General features: G+C 39.8%; 2 protein-coding genes across 26 annotated transcripts in view; both read left to right on the top strand.

Annotated features, from left to right (window-relative positions):
- The window catches only part of LOC122529246 (phosphatidylinositol 4-phosphate 5-kinase type-1 alpha), a 35,216-nt gene extending 19,144 nt beyond the window's left edge, over nt 1–16,072 (top strand). For 13 of the 17 annotated variants that reach the window (XM_043655149.1, XM_043655145.1, XM_043655148.1 and 10 more), the window contains 4 exons: nt 1,198–1,405; nt 2,037–2,248; nt 4,660–4,760; nt 12,117–14,075. In XM_043655149.1, coding sequence (XP_043511084.1) covers nt 1,198–1,405; nt 2,037–2,248; nt 4,660–4,760; nt 12,117–12,275 — 680 coding nt within the window. In that variant the 3' untranslated portion in view covers nt 12,276–14,075. Of the gene's footprint in view, nt 1–1,197; nt 1,406–2,036; nt 2,249–4,659; nt 4,761–7,033; nt 8,598–11,965; nt 14,076–14,840 lie in introns of those variants that run through there. The other 4 variants (XM_043655156.1, XM_043655153.1, XM_043655150.1 and 1 more) reach the window with 4 other exon arrangements.
- A 3,609-nt stretch (nt 16,073–19,681) lies between these two features.
- Nucleotides 19,682–21,525, top strand: part of LOC122529252 (tropomyosin Per a 7.0102) — a 35,794-nt gene continuing 33,950 nt past the window's right edge. For 7 of the 9 annotated variants that reach the window (XM_043655185.1, XM_043655178.1, XM_043655184.1 and 4 more), the window contains exon 1: nt 19,682–19,840. The gene's annotated coding sequence lies outside the window, so the exon portion shown is untranslated. Of the gene's footprint in view, nt 19,845–21,209; nt 21,325–21,525 lie in introns of those variants that run through there. The other 2 variants (XM_043655180.1, XM_043655182.1) reach the window with 2 other exon arrangements.

Genomic DNA, 21,525 nt, shown 5'->3' with positions numbered 1-21,525 from the left:
TAATTTAGTACTTCGTAGGCAACTTTTTAGAAGTTTCTCTCTTTCCTTAAAATATCCTTCGAACATTCGCAGTAAGAGTAAATATTTCGATATGTATACTAGAAATTTTTCATATCTTCTGGAAGCTTAGAACATTTTGCTCTAACTTGGACACTTGGTTGTCTGCGACGAGTTGACAAGGAAAGAATCAAGGACAGTTACGTCTATATCTGAAAAATAATACATTTGAAAAGTTTTAACCCCGTTGAAACGTCATTTCGTCGTCTGAACGGAACGCGGAGCCTTATCGGTGTGTTTGTATGGTGTGCTCTCTGTAAATCCACAATAAAGGGACGTTCGCACGAATGTACTATCTACAGTGCAAATACCCTTTTTTTTTTTTTTTCAAACGAACTATCGATCTGCCTTGTGACATGCTGGCTAAGTAGTTTGCTGTTTGTGCACCTCTGTAGACACAAGTAGATGTAGCTTTAATATTGTGTATTGTTAACTGTCTCTGTACCATAACATTCGAGTTGGAATGGCTTATTCGAACTGACTTCAGTAGGAAGTGCTGACCAATTTCTAACGTTACGATCATTCACACCGGCATTTGCAACGCCCCTGGCAAAACCATTTGACGGATTGAATGACAAAAAATAATTTGTCAGAGCACGCTTGTGCAATAGAGTCGTAATACGCACCGTTTATTGTTTGGTAAACGTTAGAAATGCTCGTGTCGCTACTCTTTAGCGACTGCTTACTGTGATTATTGGTAACGCAGCGTCTCAAGTAGATAGTATTCGAACCCTTTTCTAATCCCCTGTTGGGAAAGTACAGTTCACAATTTTTTACACCTATTTTTTAACCGAACAAACATGCCACGAACATGCAAGATTTTCATCGTGGACTTACGTTCCTAAGTATTTTACACGAAGTAAAGGCAAATGAAAAAATGCGACATTAATAATCTTAATTTGTTTGCTTGAACACGACGTAGGAAATATAAAGATATCTGTATTGTGAAATTTGATAAGAGTTTCTGAAAGATTCTTGGAAATAGTTTTTTCTTTCTTTTTTCTTCTTTATTTTTTGGCCTACGACGAGCAGCAAGGCCTTCTCACGCTAACGACCCACCCCCGTCCTTAGAACCCTTGACGACGAAGCAAGCACATTATACTGTGTTCATTAGGGCTAACTGTAGTGCGCTTTTTGTAGGTGGCACCCTTCCCTCCACTTGTTCCACCCCGCCCCCGCCCTTTGACGATGCAGTGCGCTCAAACGACCAAACCCTGGCTTCTGGCGGTCAACTTCAACAGGGTGCACCGACCACCATCTTAACCAGCAGTCTAAGCAGTGCTCAGTCCAAGCAGAACAAGGTTGTGCACCACGTCACCCTCACAAAGACTTATCACGATGCCGTGAGGTGAGCCAACTTTTATTCTTCCCCTACCAGTGATTTGCCACTCGTTCGTAGAAGTCAAGTTTTATCGCAGAATAACACTATATAATATAGAGTTTGAGAGAGGAATGCTCCTAAGGAGCATGCTCTTAAGGATCTGCGATAAAACAGTTGGAATGTAGTATGAATTCAAATAAATGAAGAGTTTATTTAATTCAGAGGTGGCTAACTGGCGGCTTTTGCCCCTACTTTCCTCTTAGCTAGCGCTATCCCCTCCACAGCATCCATCTGTCCACTCTCTCAGTCTGTTGGTTTCCCTACCAAGCAAGCGGAGAGATCGACGCAGTGGAGGGGGTAATGCTGACGATCAGGAAAGTAGAGGGCGACTCACGGGCCGCCAGTTAGCCAACTCTAATTTAACTGACGCACGATGACTGAAATTCGGCTCGCAGGTAAATGGAACTCGTACAAACAGAGTTCTGTTGCATATTAAACTAATACGATATTTAAGTAAATTATCGACACTCCTTTCCTTTATACGTCAAAACCTTCAATTATTTTGATCGACGTCAATTATTTATTTTGTTCGACAATCAAAGTTTCGAAATTCACGTAACTTTTAGACTTTTAATCCCTCGTGATACCAATATTTCAGCATATCGGACGTGCACTTGGAGAGCAGCGGTAGCGGAAGCGGAAGCGGCGGCAGGGAAACGAAGTCTTCGCTGAGCGTGGAAAGCGGTGGCAGCAGTCGTGGCGGCGGCGGTTTGACCTGGACACCACCGGCGGGCAGTGCCGAGGGTTCAACGCCTACCTGGACAGAAGGCACGCCGTCTTTCACCGAGAGCTCGAGCAGCGGTGACGCAGGTAAGTTCCCGTACGCGCTCAACATCTACTACGCCACCTGAAGGTTCGCCACAACGTGCCTCGAGGATCCCTTCGTTCTGTTCTTCTTCTTATTCTTCTTCTTCTTCTTCTTATTCTCCGTGCTCTTATTCTTATTCTCGTCGACCTTCGCGGCGAAAGGATTTGCATCGGGCGTGACCGTCCCTTTGATTGCCCTGTTGATTTATGGTCCCTTTGGGAGAAATTGAGTTGGAGTGGAATTTTGGTGTCTTTTGTCTTGAAATGGAATAATCGAACGGTGTAAATTTTCGTACGTTTTACAACAAGTCTGTTTCTATTCACGTAAAATTACAGTATTGTACCTGTACTTGTACCAGCAAGGCTATAAAGTAATTATTAATACTCCACGAGTACAATAATACTTCTACAGTTTGACGAGTGATTATGATGTATAATTTATTCATTTGACAGTAATTGCTGATTTTTCGAGGTGTACAAGAACTTTGTTCCTTCTTCCATACTTTTATCAGACCAAATTTTATTACACACAAATTGATTCTAGGTTAATCCGTAGTAAAAAGAAAGACAAGGCTCAGCTTGAAACACACGTGAATCGAACGATCTGTACTCATTTTTCTCCTTAAATAGCGTCGAATGATTAAACGACCGAACGTACGAAGTTGATCCAACAAGTGAGATTATACTTTAAAATTAGGGTTATGTCGGAACGGTGTCGATTTATGGGCAATCAACGCGGCGCTCGCACCAACAACCGGAAGTCTGATTAACGTGCCACGATTTAAGGTAGTGTTCTGAAACGAGCGAAAACATAGACATGTATCGTTGTCCGCGCGGTAATGATCATTATTGTTCGAGGTGTTTTATCGAGCCATTTACATATATCATATGCTCTCTTCTTTGTAAACGCAGGATCACTCCGTGTTAATAAATAAATGTGTAAAATACGTGCTAATAGTTGGCTGCTAATTCAGATACACACAGTAATCATCGAGATAATCAACGACAATTTCTGTAATCACGATGCAAGCGATAGATAGTGAATTGTCACCTACGTCGACTCCATTTTTGCGTGTTGACGTCGTTACGCAATTACGAAAGTCAAATGCAATTCAATTTTACAGCAGATTAGTTTAGAACGTTTAGAACACACCGTGGTATACCTCATTCGTCACCTTAGTTTAACGAGGTTCGTTTAATCGCGAGATCATCGTTGTGATACTGATTTGTACGAAGAATTCAAAGTGTGTCCTGTTGGACTTTCGTCTCAATTTGTACCCGTTCTCGATTGAATTCGGAAGTTTGTGCGACGAATTGGTCATAGCCAGAGAAAAAAAAGAAAAAAGGAAACGGACGATAAAAACTCAGTGCCTAAATTTAATCTCATCGCCTGTATGTTTTAGACCATGTCTGTGAGGTTATTCTCTGTAAGTGTTCACGATAGAAAATGCTCTTAAATTCTACGATCGTCGACCCCTACGAAGATGTCCGTCGTGAAAGTATTTTAATAATTTAATTGATTTAATAACAGAACAGCAATAATATTATAAAAGCTGAAATGAAAGGAAGGCGAGCATTTTCGATCGTTTTTTTTTTTTTCTTAGATAATTACCACACAATCGAACACAACCATTATCTCTTAGCCCTGTCTAGGTGATCTGAAAGTCTTGTCAAAACACTTTGATATTTTCTTCTTCTTTTTTTTTTTTTTTTTTCTTTTTTTGTTTTCCTCGACGATGAGAGCGACAATAAAGCGACAATTACAAAAGGAAGAACACACGAAACCTTACTCTCTATTACAAAACCCCGTACATACGTTTTATTTTTTCTACGATTGCTTCTAGAGCAAGAACGGGATGTGCTCTCGAGATAAGTTTCAATTTCTCTCTCTCTTTCTTCTCTACTTTTTTCATTTTCTCTTTTCGATTTTTCGCTACAACACTCTTCGCATACAAGTTCGTTGCGTGAGACACTAGCTACACATGCTTCTTGACACTTGTAGACGTCGACTAGAACGATGCACGCTTTTTCCTTATCGTTGCATCTTGATAACTTACGTACTTGTGTACAGAATCTCGAAAGGACCATCTACAAAAGTGAAAATGAAAAAAAAGGTATTCGATCACCGTGCGTTTTCGAGAGTTACGAAGAGAACGCGTTTTCGTGAAGAGTACAAAAGACAAAAAAGGAAAGTGACGATAGTCAAACGATGGTGGTCCTTTCGAGGAACAGATTATTACGAATTACCAAATTTTTCCCCCCTAGATAGCCAACTCTACTCGACTCAAACACTACCGCTAAAAAGAAAAGAAAAAAAAAAAAAGAAAAAACACGTATCCACGCTCCGGCGATCGAGCAACTACGACACAGGCTGACCTTTCTTTTGTATCTATGACGATTAACGATAATTTTAGGTTGCCCAACCACGCCGATCAGGGGTAGCCAGCGTCAGGATGACGGAGGGAGAATCGTTACCACCGTCGAGGAGGCGTTGGCAAGTCTTACTACGGAAATGGTAAGTTGGTAATCGTAGCTTTGAACGATTGGTCACTTGAAAGGATATGGTCCCGATAGTCAGCGATTGTATCGTTATTATTTGTTAATTCAAACTCGAAATATTACAATACAAAATTTAATTTAAAGTTATATATATATACATATTTATAATCATATATTTTAATAAATCATATTATAATAAATCTCTATAAAATCATATTATGATATATAAATTTTATATATGATAAAATTTAATATGTAATTAAATTAAAAATTTAAATGACATTTCGTAGGAGTTCAATTGAATTCTATTTAAATTGAAAGGTGATTATTAAGGCTTCATTTAAATTCTATTGAATTAAATTTCAAAGTTTTCAAACCCCACGGTCTCCTCTTTAAAAGACATCCAAAAAGAATTAGCCGCGACCCTGTTGCACTGTTTATAAAAATACAAATTCGGCTCACAGTCTCTGACTATCGTTGTCGTATCTTCCTCGATCGATTCCTCGAGGCGGTAAGTGTAGAATCAGAGCCCGGTGACCGATCGATCGGACTGTGTAAATGTTTCCCCCGAGTGGCCGAGGGTTTTCTTTGTAACTAATGAACAGCTCCCAGGACGATGACGCGTCGCGAAATGACCCACGCAACGCGATCGTCTAAATTGTCCAGAGTGTCTGAAAGAACAGAAAAAAAAAAAAAAAAAAAAAAAAAAAAAGAAAAGAAAAAAAAAAAAAAAAGAACCTCGTGTCTTTGGTCTCGTCTACATACGTTTCGTGTCTGTGTTCTTCGAGTCTCCCTGTCTTTTGTGTCGAATCCATAAAGGAGCACCGATTCGATCGCGCACGGAACGTTCCAAGGCGATGATTTTTCAAACTTCATTTTACAATTGACTCATCTTCACTTTGACAGAGGTGCATGAGAGTTTCTGTTTGGGATTTTTCTCTTTCGCTTTATGCATCTTGGACTGATCTTTAGCATAGTTCTCTGATCTTTTAGCGATCGTTTTATAATACATATCCCGTAGAGGAATATTGCATGCGGAGGGCTAGTGCCCTAGAGAAGGATTTTTTTCATATTAACTTGATAGATGAAGTTTTATTCTTTGTTCCTAATCGGTTGACCGTTCGAGACTGACGTCCACGAACAATACGGCGTCTTTCATAGTTCATTTATCTGGTTGCAATTCCAGGTACAGTTATATTCCATCATTATAGATTTATAAATATGACATTTGCATCTGGTAGTCTACATTCTATATTTGCATCTGGTAGTCTACAGTCTATTTTACGCAACTAACAGTATAATAAGATTGTTCGTTACAAGTATTTCGAGACTTGTGATATTTTTTTTTTTTTTTTTTTTCATACGAAGCTTCTCATTTCCGAACAAATGTATCTTGAAAATTCATCGAGACCAGTTCACTTCAACAGTTTCCTTTAACATTTTTAACAGTATATACAAATACTTGTTTCCGTTGCTCAATCCTCTCTGCGTAAGACAAACATTTGTCGCTCGCTGGCATAAATGAGGACACGTGTGCAACTTACGTTCACGCTGGACAAATTTTCAACATTGGTTTATTCAAAAGATAAAACCTCGTACTGTAAAAAAAAAAATTTACCCACATTCTTTCTCGTTCGCATCGTCCAAATCCTCTTTTAGATCACGCTTCATAGTTTTTAAAACGCTCTGCGTTGAATCGTAAGTGGTAGAACCGATTTCGAACAAAGAAGAGTCGTGTTCCCCTCGAAACATAGTGGGGGTCATCGAATTGGCGATCTGATTCACTTTTCTCCACTTGCGACACACACGCGCGTGAACGTATTTTCGAAATTGTCCGCGTACGCGCGAATCGTCCGCGTGAAAAAAATTCGCGTCAGCGGGTTTAATCGGCGCGTGGCTCACCAGCGCGTGCATTCTTTCAACAGAGTAAATCAGCTCGAGGATTTTTCGTAACACGCGAAAGAATGCCGTGTGCACGTACGGTTTGAGCCTCAACCTCGTGGATCACACGGTCGGCCGGGTAATTCCGTATTAACCTAGTATTGGTATTGCAAGAATTCGCCCCCGGTTGAAGCGTTTCAGCAAACCTGATCGTCCTGAAAAATACATCTTTCACATTTCTCGCCGAGTGGTTTCTCTCGATTCGTCTCTGAAAACGATCGATTTTGTGAAACGTTTCGTGCGTTTGTTTTGGCACACATTCGCGCGATAGGATGATAACATGCCTTGGAACGATCCGTGCGAAATGATCAGATTATCTGAATGGTTTCTCTATTTCCTCAAATGCAGGAGATACTGCAGCACGAGTGAATGTCAAATGCAACTCCTCTGTCGATTCAGTTTGGATTTGGTCTGGCTGCGCCGTCGTAGCGACGAATCTTCGAAAGAGATTACAAAACAAATAAGAAAGAAACGAATTTGAATGGAATGAATCGTCGCGGGGAAGTGACGTTTGGTAGCGAGTCGAGACGGATCGTCGAAGAAAAAGTCGGACAAAGGCACGCGATACATCATCGCGTTCGGTTCAGTATGTACTTAACGAACTGCTGTCGCGCACGGCGTGATATATTCGTCTCGATTCGCGTGTTCTCGAGGTGTTGATCGTCATCAACGCGTGTCAAATCTTGCATTTAATTAATCATGCTGAATGGAAGGATAACGAACGAACGAATTTAAATAGGCGCGTTCTCGCGAGGCGAAGAATTGAGAAGATTCGAAAGCTTTGGAGCGTGTCGATGATGATAGGCCAGCAAGCTTACACACCGTGATAAAAACTCGGCCTAGCAATATTAAAGGACTGTATAATACTCGACATATAGTTCATTCATAGTCCGAACACCCTGTCTGGGGGAGCATTCAAGAATTCATCGTTACAACGTTGTTTCTTTTTGTATGTTGTACGTTGAGTCTCGTTCTCGATCGATAGAACGTAATAACGTCACGTGTTTCGGTGATTCAATCGGAATCATTCTGATTCTTCAGAAACATTCTGACATTATTTTTTTTTAATTTATTACGGCGACGTGAATTCTCATTTTTATTCATCACTGTCATTTAACCGATTTCCATTTATCTGTGAGATCTATAGAATCTTTTTATTTCTGTTTTATTGATTAATAAAATTCTCTAATTGTTTTTTAATCGTTCAGTTCAGTTCAGCAAATTGCTTTTCTTTTCTCTCTCTCTCTCTCTCTCTCTCTCTCTCTCTGTGCTAAAATTCTCGCGAGTTTTCCAAGAACTTTTCCAAATTTTTGCAGAAGTGTTATTATTTAATTTCTGTCGAAAAATTTGTCCAGCCGCACTGGTGAATTGTCTACACAAAACTTCAATTCATTCGCCCTTTTAGTTACTTTACCTACTTTATCTACTCGATCAGCGATCGACGTTTTAAAGGCAGAAAACACGTGTCGTTATTACAGTTAACTGGTTCTCTCTCGTTGCTTGCTCGTGTTCGACATTTACGTAGCTGTAAAAATTACATGATCATCGAATCGCAAGCGATCTTTGCGAGCGACTTTGCGGGTTCAACGCCGAAGTTGTCGCGACTACGTATATTTACTCATTATATACCTCTTATAGTAACTGACAATTACCTGTTGTTACGTCAGTTAGTTGTAAACGTTGAGAGGAAGGTGTAGAAACGAAGAGACGAAAGAGTCCGCGAATAACAAGAGACATGTAAATAATACTTGCGATCTAATTCGGACAGCAATTCAGTCCTCAATACCGTTTTTATTACCGATATAATATAATCGCCGATCCTGTACATGTACCTATTGTCTGTGTCTCACGTTCTGTCTGTCTCCTGTACGTAACTATACATACATAATTATACATATGTACACACATTAAACGAAACGTGTATTACCGCATTTAATTGTCGAGATTGTCGGCGCGTTCTGGAATTCGATCGGCGATTCAACAGTCTCGAAAGAGTCGCAGACTCCCAATTGTACCAATTGTTAGAACACGGAAGCAACTGTGCAAAACAGAAATTTTAGGTGATCAGCGATTACAGTGGAGAAGTTTTAAAATTTTCGTCAAGTCCGACTGTTTGAAATTTTCTAAATTTGAAAGGAACAGAGAGAAAGATCTTGGTTGAAAGAAGTATTCCGCAGAGTATAATAAATGTCAATCTCGTAAAATTTCTAAAAGAAGCTTTCGGATTTCGAGAACGTTTTATACCAGCGGTTTCCAATCTTCTTTCTCTCCTCTCGTACTTTTTGATTAGGTTTTTTTCATTTACGAGTACCTTGCTCCATCCCTCAAAAAAGTTTTTTTTTTTTTAGTTTCTTTTTAGCTCAGTCGAACGACTCATATTAACCTAATGACTAATTTCGAATCAAAACTCTATAATTTCGTTTTTGTATTTTTATTTTAACTCCTTTTTGTGTGTGTTTTCCGACATTGCTGATATTATTTTCACGTACCATGGGTTGGAAAACCGCTGTTTTATATTATAAAGTTGACAAACGCAAGACTCAAAGAGAAATCCTAAATTTCACAGAAACATTAAGTTCGGTTCTTCAAAAATTTCGGCAAACAAAGATCGTAGATTTCGGAAATACTCTGCAGTGTTATTCAAATCACCTCGGGCGCGAAATTAATTCCAGCGATCTCGATGCATATTATAAATATAGCAACTGCGCAAACTGTGTTATACGTGATACGACAAACGAGAATGATTGACGAGTGTCCCTAACGACACCGTGTACGTATATATGTGTATATATATATATATATATATATATATATATATATATATATATATATATATATATATATATATATATATATNTATATATATGTATATATATATATATATATATATATATATATATATATATATATATATATATATACATATATACATATATACATAAATATTACAGTAGTCGCAGAGCAAACGTAAAAAGAAGAAAATATGTAAACGCGTTGCTGATAGGCGTGAAAGAGAGTTATCGCGAACGTTTTGAAAAAAAAACCAAAATGTTGTTCAATTAACACGTACATACATGTATAATAAATATATTGTCCTCGATGAAACGCTTTCGACAGTCGACACGTTGCATTTAGGAAAAACAGAAAAGAAAAAAATTACGGTGGTGAAAATCTAGTCGCAATCTCGGTGATCCGGTCCCGTGTTGTTCTCCTTTTTCTCCGAGAACACTGTTTCTGTAGCTTTAATCGCGTCTTTCGCTCTCTACGTTAATGTTTCCTCTGTTCTCTTCGCGTCGTGAGAAACAAAAAAGGATTAAACTTCGTTTATGTCAGCCTATCTAGCTGCTCCGTTTTTCGTTCGCGTTCGTTTCGAAGTTACAACGACCACTAGGTAACACGCGTGTTCTTTTCTCTTTCTCGGTTCCTGTTTTTGTTCTTTTTTTTTTTTTTTTCTTTTTTTCTTTTCTCGAATCTACCGATTGAACCGTTGAAATTGCCGAAGGCAAACACAAATCTTTCACGAATGCGTTTCGATAATCAGTCGGTGTGAAACGACTCCCTAGAGTTTTACACTGATCTCGCGAGTCTCCAACGAAAGAACTCAACTTATTTCTATATTGCGATCGACTTCCAATGAGGAAACGTGACTCGTACCGACCGTTAGTGTCACACGGTTACTTGATAAGCAGGCAGATTGCTTATACGTCATTGTTACTTCTCGCCTCTGAAAATTTCAAAGGTTAAATCGACGGGGGGGGGGAGGGGGGGGGGAGCATTCAGTCTCTTCACTACGACGTACATATGTATATTCAACGACCGAGAGAGAAGAAAAGAAAAAGAAAATAAAATACTGAAGCTTGAAAACTCGTAGCTTTGTTAACTCGGGAATACTCTATCGATGGAGTATCGTGTATTATCATTCTTGTTACATACATATACATATACATATATATGTATATACATATATATTATACAAAATAATAATAGTGCCAGTGTTTATTAGCGATCTTGAAAGTGTGATATTTTTTTAACGAACATATCGCATCGTATCGTATACGTTCGAGTTCTGCGAGTGATTTCAATGCTTGCACTTGGAGGGAACGCTCCGTGTATAGGTGTTCAGAGAGGATTAAGACGAAACGAAGTGAGACGATCGATGGAGAAAATGTCTGCGCTTGGAGGAGAGATGTCTCGTGCCAATTAAACTGTTAACCCTTTCAAACCCCGTGAGAATGGAAGACTCGCGCTTCGAGCAATGAAACGAACGCGTTTCGACGACGAGGATCGGTCGTTGATGAATTTTCTCTAAGCGCCAGTCCAGTCGAAGATCCGTCGCTTTTTACGCTTCTCTTTTGTCGCAAGAAATTCAATCTTCGTTTTTGTCGGTGATCGTTCAGAAGCTGTTTAACCCCTTGAGCCCATTTTGTTTTATTTCGAGAACGTGTGCTTATCTCTAGGCGATGTACGAGTATGCTCGACGAGAACGCAGTGAATGCACTTGCGTCAAATTATAACAAAGTGATAAATTTTTTTGGATGTTTCCTTGAAAAATTTCTAATTTTATTGCAGAACTTTACGTTTTATTTCTTGAAAATTATCCCATAAGAAGGAGAACCATTGAAATTTCAAAATGTGTAGAAAAAAAGAACTTGAATTTTCATCAATTCGTAAAAAGAAGTGAAAAATCAAATATTTGCAAAATTAAAACGACTAGAGATTTAATTTAATTTGTCTCTGCGTTGTATCGTCAGATTTCTTTCTAAACAATTCCCGTTATTTTCAAGTACATATTTTCTTTACTTGCTTTGCTGCCTTGAAATATTCTAAGGTGTGCTAAAATTACAAATATATATAATTTCTTTACTTAAATTTCACAATAAATAGCAAAGGCGACATGACGAATATACTCGACAGTAAACAAAAAAATTCCATCGTTTCGTGATGAGTATACTCGACATAAACGCTTAAGGGGTTAAGTCGGTGTACCATGTTCCAACCGTGGCATTTTTCTTGTGTTGTGTGCGCTTTGAACCGTACGATCGTGTTAATTCTGTGCTCTGAGATTAACCCTTTACTGTCTTTGATTAACTCGGTTCATCGAAATTTTATCTGTGTTTCACACGTTCTCTCCTTTTATGTGTGTGAGTGTGTGTGTGTGTCTCCGTTTCCAGTTGTTTGTCCCCTGTCTCTCTCACAATCAGCCGATATCGATCGATCGATTTAACACGCTGTTATGTGGCTAATCTTGCTCCCGTTTGGTCCCTTCATTCGTACGATCAGAGGCGAAGTACGAAGCAAGTCGAGGAAAGAAAACAAACGAATCGATCGTCCGTAAATGTTTTCACCGAAAGGGAGAGTGTGGTGAGGTTGATTTGACGAGCTGAAGGGAATGACATAGAGGATTGATGTTTTCTTGTGTGCTGGGATTCAGAAAGAAACGAACGACGCGAGGAACGATTTCGTGGAACAGAGAAGGTCCCATTCGGTGTACAGTCAAGTGAGAACGAGTTTCAAGCGTGCCAGCGCGAGCCACGTGTCGATCATGAGGAGCGTGCAAAGAGTGTTAAAGGTGCAACGCAGGGAGCCATGAGGGTCCAAACGAAGCGGCACCAGCAGAGTAGATCGAAATTTTTCGGACAACGAAAACCGACGAAGTTGCAATTTGTGGAGAAACAAAGATGGGAAACCTGGGCTTTAAAACCGGAGAACCAGAGAGGAAAATTTCAGATTTTATCGTCGCGATCTGTGATCTGTGTGTCTAGAGGGCGTCTAGCACTGTTTCCTTTGATGTTGATCTTTAGATAAAACGACATTTTTACCGTTTCACGTACTCGATCATCCTTTTTCTTTTTTTTTTTTTTTTTAAATACTATCGAACGTAAATAATCAACGAAAAATTATTTAGCTCGTTTAACTGTCGTTTGAACGACAGTGTAACTTCGACTTTAATCCTCTCGTGACTGTAGATGTCAGCCTTACGTCTAAGTGTCTACTTAATTAACTGCGTAAGACTTCGTTCTTTTTTCCCCGTTTTCTTTTCGTTGCGTCAACGTCATCGCGTCATACATTCTTTTTTTTCATAATCGCGAACGAATGAAAAAAAAGAAGAGAAGCAATGTCACGATCGACAAGAGGAGAAACGGGAAAACGATCGATCTCCTCGCGTGGTTTTGTAACGTTGATGCAAACATGCCAAGAAGATGTCTGACGATTTTCTTCGTGCTTCTATTTTGTTTTCAAATTATCGAGACTTTGGCCGTTCAGGTTACTTTGTAAATTCTCGGACTAAATAACATTTGGAGGACAAGGCAAAGTACGAAAGAATCTCGAAGCTGCATCGTTGTTGGAAAGGAAGTCGAAGACAAATTTTATTTTATTAACGTTTAAAAAAATAAAAAGAGGGAAGATGTAGATATTTTGATCAGTATTCGTTCGATACTTTCACAGTCGAGTACAAAAATTATGCGTTATAGCTTCACTTCGATTTTATTACCCGAAAGCCGGTCCTTTCGTCTTTGAACAAAGCTGTAGAAACTCGATTTGAGTAGATTCCCGTAAGAGAATCGTAGAAAGGTGCCATTAAGAATCTGCATGGAGAGAGAGAGAGAGAGAGAGAGAGAGAGAGAGAAATGAGTGCAATTACGAGCGATTGCAGTCGCTGGAATAAATAACCCTTTAACCGAGCAGTACGCGTTACACAGAAAAACGATCTTTCATTAATCGAAACGCGTTTGTATTCATTTCTCAATATCCTTAACATTCATTTTCACATTCTATCGCCATCTCTCGCTGTATCTCGAAATCTAGTTGCCTGGTCAAGGGCCTGGTTAAAGAGTTAAAACGACAGTTGTGGATCGGTTGCACTCGCGCAACTCTCGATATATCTCGAGCGTATACTTATGTACGGTTTTGTAACGTTCTAATTTAAGAGCGACTGGAAACGCTCCGCTACTATTTTTTAACTGTTCTCGTAAAGAACCAGAGTTCTTCTTTTTTTTTTTTTTTTTCTATTTTCGATTTCTATTTCCCGTTGCACGAAAGAGGAAAAAGAAAAACGAGAGAAGATGTCGCGGAGGAAAGGCGGATCCATTTCTGTCTCGTTCGAGAAGATAAGGGTACGTATGTTACGTGGAAATGTACGTATCAATGAAATGCGTAAAAAAATAAACTCGTCCCGGTATATTATACGTATTAACGTTGAAGCGAAAAGTACGAAAAGATCCGGATGCATAATGCGAACGATTGTTGTTCAATCGCGCTGTTGCGAGATAAAATTGTCACTTAGATATTTCGGCAATACATGCTATACACTATGATTATGATCACTACCATTATGATTATTACTATCACCATGATTACTGATATTATTTAAATAAAGCAGTTACTATTATTCTTACGACTGTTTCTGTTGAGATGTCTGCGTTCTTTTTTTTTTTTTTTTTCTTTTGTACGTAGTGGGTTATTCTCGTTTAATTTTTATTCAAACAGTGCAGTGGCTGACGAAAATACTCCAACGCGTTTAGAAACTTTTGTATATATATAGGGTGGATCAAAAGTTTCTTCTCACTTATTTTTTTTTTAGTAAAACAACAAAATGTAGGAAAAAAATTTTATCAATTTTAAATTAAATTTTAAATTACGTATTTATTTTAGTAGCAAGTGATTTTTGGTCCAACTTATATATATAGGTATAGGTAATATATATATATATATATAGGTTGGACCAAAAATCACTTGCTATTAAAATAAATATGTAATTTTAAATTATATATATACATACATACATACATACATACATACATACATACATATATAAACTGAATATATAGCTAAAACTTATTTGCGTATACTCAAATTTCATAAAACACGCAAGATTCCTGTTACAATGTACTTTCGTGAGCCACTGTACACTTCGATATATGTAATTACACGTGTCAAAATATATGCGTGTGTGCATACCTGTCGACAAAGATCGATCAACCCCACGTTATTGTTTACACACCCCTCACCCTCGGCGCACTTCGTATTCACATTCTCTTCTCATCTTTCTTTCATTCTTTCTGTTCTGTTTTTCTTTTCCTTTTTCTTTTTCTTTTTTTTTTTTTCACCGAAATTTTTTTCTTACCCTGGTTTCTTTGATTTGCACCCGTTTCAGACTCACCTATAGTCAAGCGAAAAACGAAGAATAGTTTGTATAGGCAAACTTAGTCGAAACGAAAAAGATACGCAAACAAAAACAAAGAAACAAAAGAGAGAGAGAAATGCAAATCTGTATGTACGGGAGAGAGAAAAAGAGAGAATTGACTGCAGAGCCTGTGAACCCTTGCTGTCGGCGCATTTAGAAACCCCTAGCCCTCCGGGATTTACGTGAAAATGCATTAGGAAGTCGATGTAAGTTTCAACATGCAAGCGTGCGCGTTTTAAGCTACATTTATAGGGTGTGCCGAAAATATCCTACCACGGAAGCGACCTCAACGATGTTTTCACGTCGCGATACACGCACGATTCTTTTCGTTTTTTTTTTTTTTTTTTTCTTATGGTTAAAAAGTGAAACGTGGATTTTTAAAACTGTATTTTTTACCATATCATTCGTTTTCGTTATCGTCATTTTTTGTCGCATTTCGTAGCAGCTAGATTGCGGGTTTTGAGACATTTAAGATGAAAATACAAAAATACATCAAATATTGCACTCTAATATTTAAATTCTATTTTTTTTTTCCTTTTCTTTTTTCTTTTTTCTAGTTAGTAAAAGCCTGTAAAAATATAAATATCCGCAGCCTGTTAACGTTTGCTAACATAAATACAGTCCGGTCTGTTACATTGTTTTAAATGCAGTCTTTTATTAAAAAGGGATAATTTCGGAACACTTTATATTAGCAACTAAGAAATCCATTCGAGACGCAATTTCACTTGTTCAACGTACACATTAATCGTCTCACTCAGATTTTTCCCCTTTTCGTTTTATCAATTTTATGGCGAACCAATACTAACTCGACGTCTCGAATGGACGATAGACAATTTAGTTATTTATTTTTCTATTATTTTACTGCCATGTACCTCCATGAAAGTTTACAATTTCCCTCGCAGGATTTTCGTTTGTACACACACACGCACACACACACAAAACGCTGGATAAACGCATCTTATTGTTAGAACTTCTCTCGGAAAGACTGCGTGCGTTTACTTCCTTCGTTAATTTTTCTTTTTTTTTCTTTTCAATTATTTCATTTTTCTTCTTTCATTTTTAATTTCGTCGTATGCGGCGTATCTGAATTTTGCGTAGCTACATTTTTCAGATCGTCGCAGATTTGTAGAATCTCGGAGCGAAACCGCGATGATGGCGACTTTCGAATCTTGTCAAAGCGGCTGGTGAAATTTATTTAAAAATAAACTGCGCGACCACGTGTGACACGCCCTGTACATTTAGAAAATTAACATCCGTTCCTGTGCACGCTACCATCAAATTCACCAGTTTTTAATTATCCCGTTCGAGGATGCTCAGTAACGTTGCGCGATATTATTATTGTTATTATTGACGGGGCATCCATCTTCGATTTACAGTCTATCGATTAAACGAAGTCGCGGCGAAAGTATGAATGTTGCAGTGAGATTGAGCGTCGTATATCAGTCTCGTCGTTGAGAAATTCTTACGTTTCGTTTTGTTATTAAACATTTCTGTAAGATGTGTCTCTCGCACGTACACACGTTACGAGGTGTGTATTCACAGAGAGCTGTTTAATTCGTTTGGATCGGGACCACGATCTTAAACGAGCTAAATGGCAGCGCGATCGTTTTCGTTCGACGTACTGGTTCGGATGCCAGGAGTATTTCCATCGAGTACAGGCGGCAATCACTAGTTTCGATTATGCATCGAACTCGGAACTCGGTGCGCTTGAACACTCTTTCAAGTGGCTCTCGCGACATCCCTCCGGAAGGAGAGAAAGAGAGAATTGCTCGAGTTGTCACTGCTGTATATATTTACTAGAGGATATTACATGTATGTGTAAAAAAAAAAGTATATATATATATTTGTATATTATAAATATGTTACGTACACGTAGAGACACAGGCACACACACACACACACACACACATACACACATTCTGACATTTATACATACATGCGTAGATATACATACATACGGTCTCGTCTTTACAATGTACATCGATGCATTTATTTTACGGCGCGTGCGATCGTGCGCACACACACACTTGCATTTTTCCCTCGAGAGTCAGAATCTTGATACCTCAGTTTGCTTGTAACATGGACGATCGCAGCGTACGATACATTGTACGATACAACAAGGGTGAATAAATTATATTGTTGCGTTCTATTTATTTATCGGGGGACGATGGCCCTTCGATCGCGGGAAATGCTCCGAGCCGCACGAGCGAGGAGATTTCGTTCGATCCTCGAGGAAGGAGATCTTCCTTTCTGGCAATAATTGTTGTAACAATAAAAGATTTTCCGATGAAGATCATCTGCCCTTTGCGAGTCTTCACTTTTATCCTTGCCTGTCTGGCGCGTTTTCTCGCTCGTTCCCTTGTTTCTAGGTTTCAAAACGACGATATTAATTACACTAGCGAAGGTAAGTCGAAAAGAAAGCGAAACCGTTTGGAGAATTGTCTTCTTTTTTTCTTTTTTTTTTGACCGATCGTTCCGTTCGATTGATGGATCGTGCGTCAATTCCAGCGGAGAAAATTAAGGTGTATGACAAAGTAGGGGCGCTAACGAGAAGGTGACTCAACTTACTTATAAAGGCTTATGTCGATGAAGAGAATTAGGACAGAAGGTGCCTCGACCTCGCCGGTGCAATATATCTTGCATAAGGTAAGTACTAGCGCGTAAGCGTGCGCGTACGTTGAAATAATGGCGGACTGCTTTATAATAAGCATCCTAATTGTTGCTCCAAGGTTGATCCTTCCCCGTTAATTGACGGCGGCACGGCAATAATAAATTGACTCGACATACCCTGGCTGCCATATGCAGCTCGAACGAAAATCGAAGGCAACTTGGTGACTTCGTTTAACTGTGAAAATTATAAATTCCAGCAAACGATGGTCGAGAGAGATCTCTTGGATTTTCACTTATTCTTTAACGCGTCACTGGGATCATTGAGCTATCGAATTCCCCCCCGTGCAAGTGACAAGAAAGTTCTTTTTTTTTTTTTATTTATTTCGTGAACGAATTAAACAATCAAGCGGTGAAAGTTTAGGTAAACTGTAGAGAATATAATTTAAATATACAGCAAATAGCTCGCTCGTAGATATTTCAGTTTCTTTAAAGTTTCTGGCAGAAAAATATGACGCAGTACAAATTGACCAAAAAGAAGACATTAAGAATCTACTACGTTAAAAAAAAAAGGATGCAACAACAGTGTAAGTTGATCAGGGAGGAAAAATCGCGCGTAAAACGTGCTAATGAAAGAGGTCGGAGCTCAACGAGTCAATTAAGTGAAATAAGACAAAAAGAAAAAAAATCAGCAGAGAGAATTCACTTGATATTCCGTGATATTCCGCCCTGATGACACACGTTCGGTTCGCATCGAAAGTTAGAGAGACGCGGCGTGTTCCATTGACTTTTAGCCGGTGATCGGTATTTAAGAGGCACGCTCGTAAACGCACACGAGCCAGCGCTTAAACAGACGGTATATGAGTCAAGGCTGCGGCAGAGGGACCCTTACCTACTTCTTCCTTTTACGGTATTGAATCGGACCGATGAATGTACGAAGAGATGCGGTGACCGATACGACTTACGCAAAAAGACTTCACGCGCCGACAAATTGCCCGAGCGAAATTTTCACCGAGGCGTTTCGTCGAAAATTAAGTCGTCGAGTCGAACGGTTGCCACGTGAAGGCACATGAAGTTTTAAAAGTCTAACGTAGAGGGCGAACGAAATTTGATCTATATATATATAAAACGTTCGATTTAAAAAAAGAGAAAGGTGCTCGAATTATTCGGTAAATCTCGAAATAATTACGCACACCGTCAGACTAAAAGCGTTGTCCGAGTCATTGCGGATTGACCATGACACGAGTTGATTCAAGGAGATCGAGCGAGATGGCCTGCAACCACAATGCCAAAATTATCGCCGCCTAATATTAGGATTTCCCTGCTGGACACGCGATAGACCAGGCACGCGCAATCGTCGCGACAACATGTTTTCATCTAACGCGCATTACACTTCCGTTTTATGGACAGGCGCCGCGATTGATACCGTTTTAAGAGATGTTCTCATCGCAGGATCGCGTTATCCGTCTGCGATGAATAATCGCAGACGTATTTTTGGAACAGTGACTTTTCTTTTTTTCAATCGAAGTTAGAAACTTTTTTTCTATGCATAACCTTGCAACGATCTCGGTGACTTTGATCTTGGTACCAATGGAAATTGGCTCAAGCAGTCGCGAACGTTTTTTTTTTTATTAGCACACGATTACTTTACTTTCTTCTCTCTACGATTTTGACTCTTTCGAAGGATACCGCAAATATTTAAATACGACGGATACTTCGTGCTCGCGTCTACTTCGAACAACAAGTTGCGCAATTTGTTAGGCACCGGGTTTCACAAATCTTCGATCGATTCCACAATTGACGAGTAACGACAACGAAAGGAGAGAAGAGAAAAGTAAACATCACTTTTGCCCCGAGTACCTTAAACAGAGCCTAAACACCATTGAAGACTCCACTTCTCTGGCAGTCTTTCCCATGACGCTCTTCATTCCGCGTCGTCGCGTTGGGCCGAAGCTCTCCAGGACCAAGCGAGTGAAAATAAGCGGCGAGGCGATGCGGATCGGCCGTCGTAACGTCGCCGATTCTAAAGATAAATTTCGCGGCGGTGTACGTTTTCACAGGCCCGTACGTAGAAAATCCTCGATCGCGGGCTGTGCACATAGACGCGCGCGCACGCACACACATATATGGTGCGGTAGGGATACGGGAGAGAAAGAGAAAGAGAAAGAGAGAGAGAGAGAGAGAAACGCGTCCTGGCGCGCGACGTCATCGTCGTCTTTTACGATCGCGAGGAGAGAAGCCCGCGAGAAAAGGTGGGAGCCGAACGACGAACGGTTGTAACCGAAGCTTTCAGCGACCAGTCGAGACTTAGCCTGCGAGTCAGACGCATCCCAGACGACGAACGAACCTGAACACTTTGCCCCGTGAGTAAGCATGTGCACTTTTTTTTCCAGTCCGTACCCATCGTTCGTTCGATGCAACCAACCGGACCGCTCGAGTTTCGCCTTTCGACCTCGCGTGTCACGCAGAACCTTCCCCTGGATCCACTCTCGTCCCCTCTAACGTTTACGTCTACGGTGTGTGCGTGAAAGAAAGTGACGTGAATACAGAATACGTGTGTATGTGTGTGTGTGTTTTACCTCGTGTGCAGGAAAGTGAGGAGGGTCGGTCAGGTCAGGCTGCAAGGAACCAGAAATCGGTTTCGAACAGAGGCGTTTGATCTTGCTGCGACGACTTTATTTCGAATTGAAGTAAAGTGCCGAGTTGGTAAATGAAACTTGGACTTGGTCTGCATATTTCGTCTGCTTCGTTCTCGACGATCGGTAGAGGATTCGGTCGGTCGGAACTCCTGTTGAAATCGTCCGCGCTCTCCAATCGTGAGGAACGATTTTGAAGACCGATCGATCGGTTGTTTGTGCAAATTTCGCCATTGTGGTTTCGCAACGTTCGAAATCGCGGATGCAAACTGCCCGTTGGCATCCGCCAGAAAAGAAGTAAAGTGACTCGTAAAAAAAATTTCAGGCGTTCGCCGGCAACCGCTGTAACAACATTGTCCCAGACGCTACCGATCTCCTTGCTGCGCCAGGGTAGACAGGAATTTCTAGCCACGAGATAGCAGATCGCGGTCACGATGTTGTTCCGGACGCTCGCTGATAACGAATTCTCGAAAGAACCGGCGCAAACGTTGCCACGCTATCTTTTTTTGATGCTCTCTCTCTCTCTCTCTCTCTCTCTTTCTTTTTCGATGCAAACGATCGAAAACGTTGGTCGAATAGCCTAGAAGCGATCCCAGAAATAGATCTTGTCTATTCGTTTACAAAGCGCGTATATCGTGATATTCGCATGATACTCGTAGTATTCGCAGTAACTTGATAATTTATCAGTTTATCATCAGATTCGTGTCTAATTTTCATTCAAGAAAATTATATTATAAAAGATCGTGAATCTCTGCGTTACAATCTAGGCCGCGTTCCTTTGCAAATCAATTTCTTATTTGCTCCAAAAGAGATGTAGAACGATCTTCATTGTAGACGTAGGATTGTGCAAAAATTTCCAGATCAGGTGTCGGAAATCGTAGAAAAACAGGGAGCCTGGTGGTAGGGAGGGAAATTTTCTTTTCAGCGTAACAAGACACCGATCCGAATGGGGTAACGAAACTCGGCTGTGCGTAACCCGAAAAGGTTCGACGGCAGCCGGCTAGTGACGATTCCACCCTCTCCTCTCGCGTATAAAAATAACCCTCTCCTTTGATATAGGCCCCTTAGCGATCCGACAGCTCTGATTATTTTTTATCAATCGCTATTTCCACTGTGACCTGTTCCAGCTCTCTCTTCGTCGTAACTCGTTGTTAACTTGTCAAAGAAAAAAAAAAACAGAAAAGAAGAGGAAAATTCTCAGTTTCGATCAGGTATATTTTTTGTATTTTTTGTATTTTTTTTTTTTTTTTTAATTTTACGTTTCACCTTTACCGAGAGTTTATTGAGGACAAATTTCGGCATGTGACGATGCCATCGGTTTAATTTCAAAGGTATTTAAGTTTCATAGAGAGAAGTGATGACGCGAAGACGTTCCTTTCTTCGGAGCATTGTGTCTAGAATTTCTGCTTCTT

Source organism: Frieseomelitta varia, unplaced genomic scaffold (assembly GCF_011392965.1).
Source record: "Frieseomelitta varia isolate USP_RPSP 00005682 unplaced genomic scaffold, Fvar_1.2 scaffold_281, whole genome shotgun sequence".
Taxonomy (NCBI): domain Eukaryota; kingdom Metazoa; phylum Arthropoda; class Insecta; order Hymenoptera; family Apidae; genus Frieseomelitta; species Frieseomelitta varia.
This window is presented reverse-complemented; position numbering and strand designations above follow the sequence as displayed.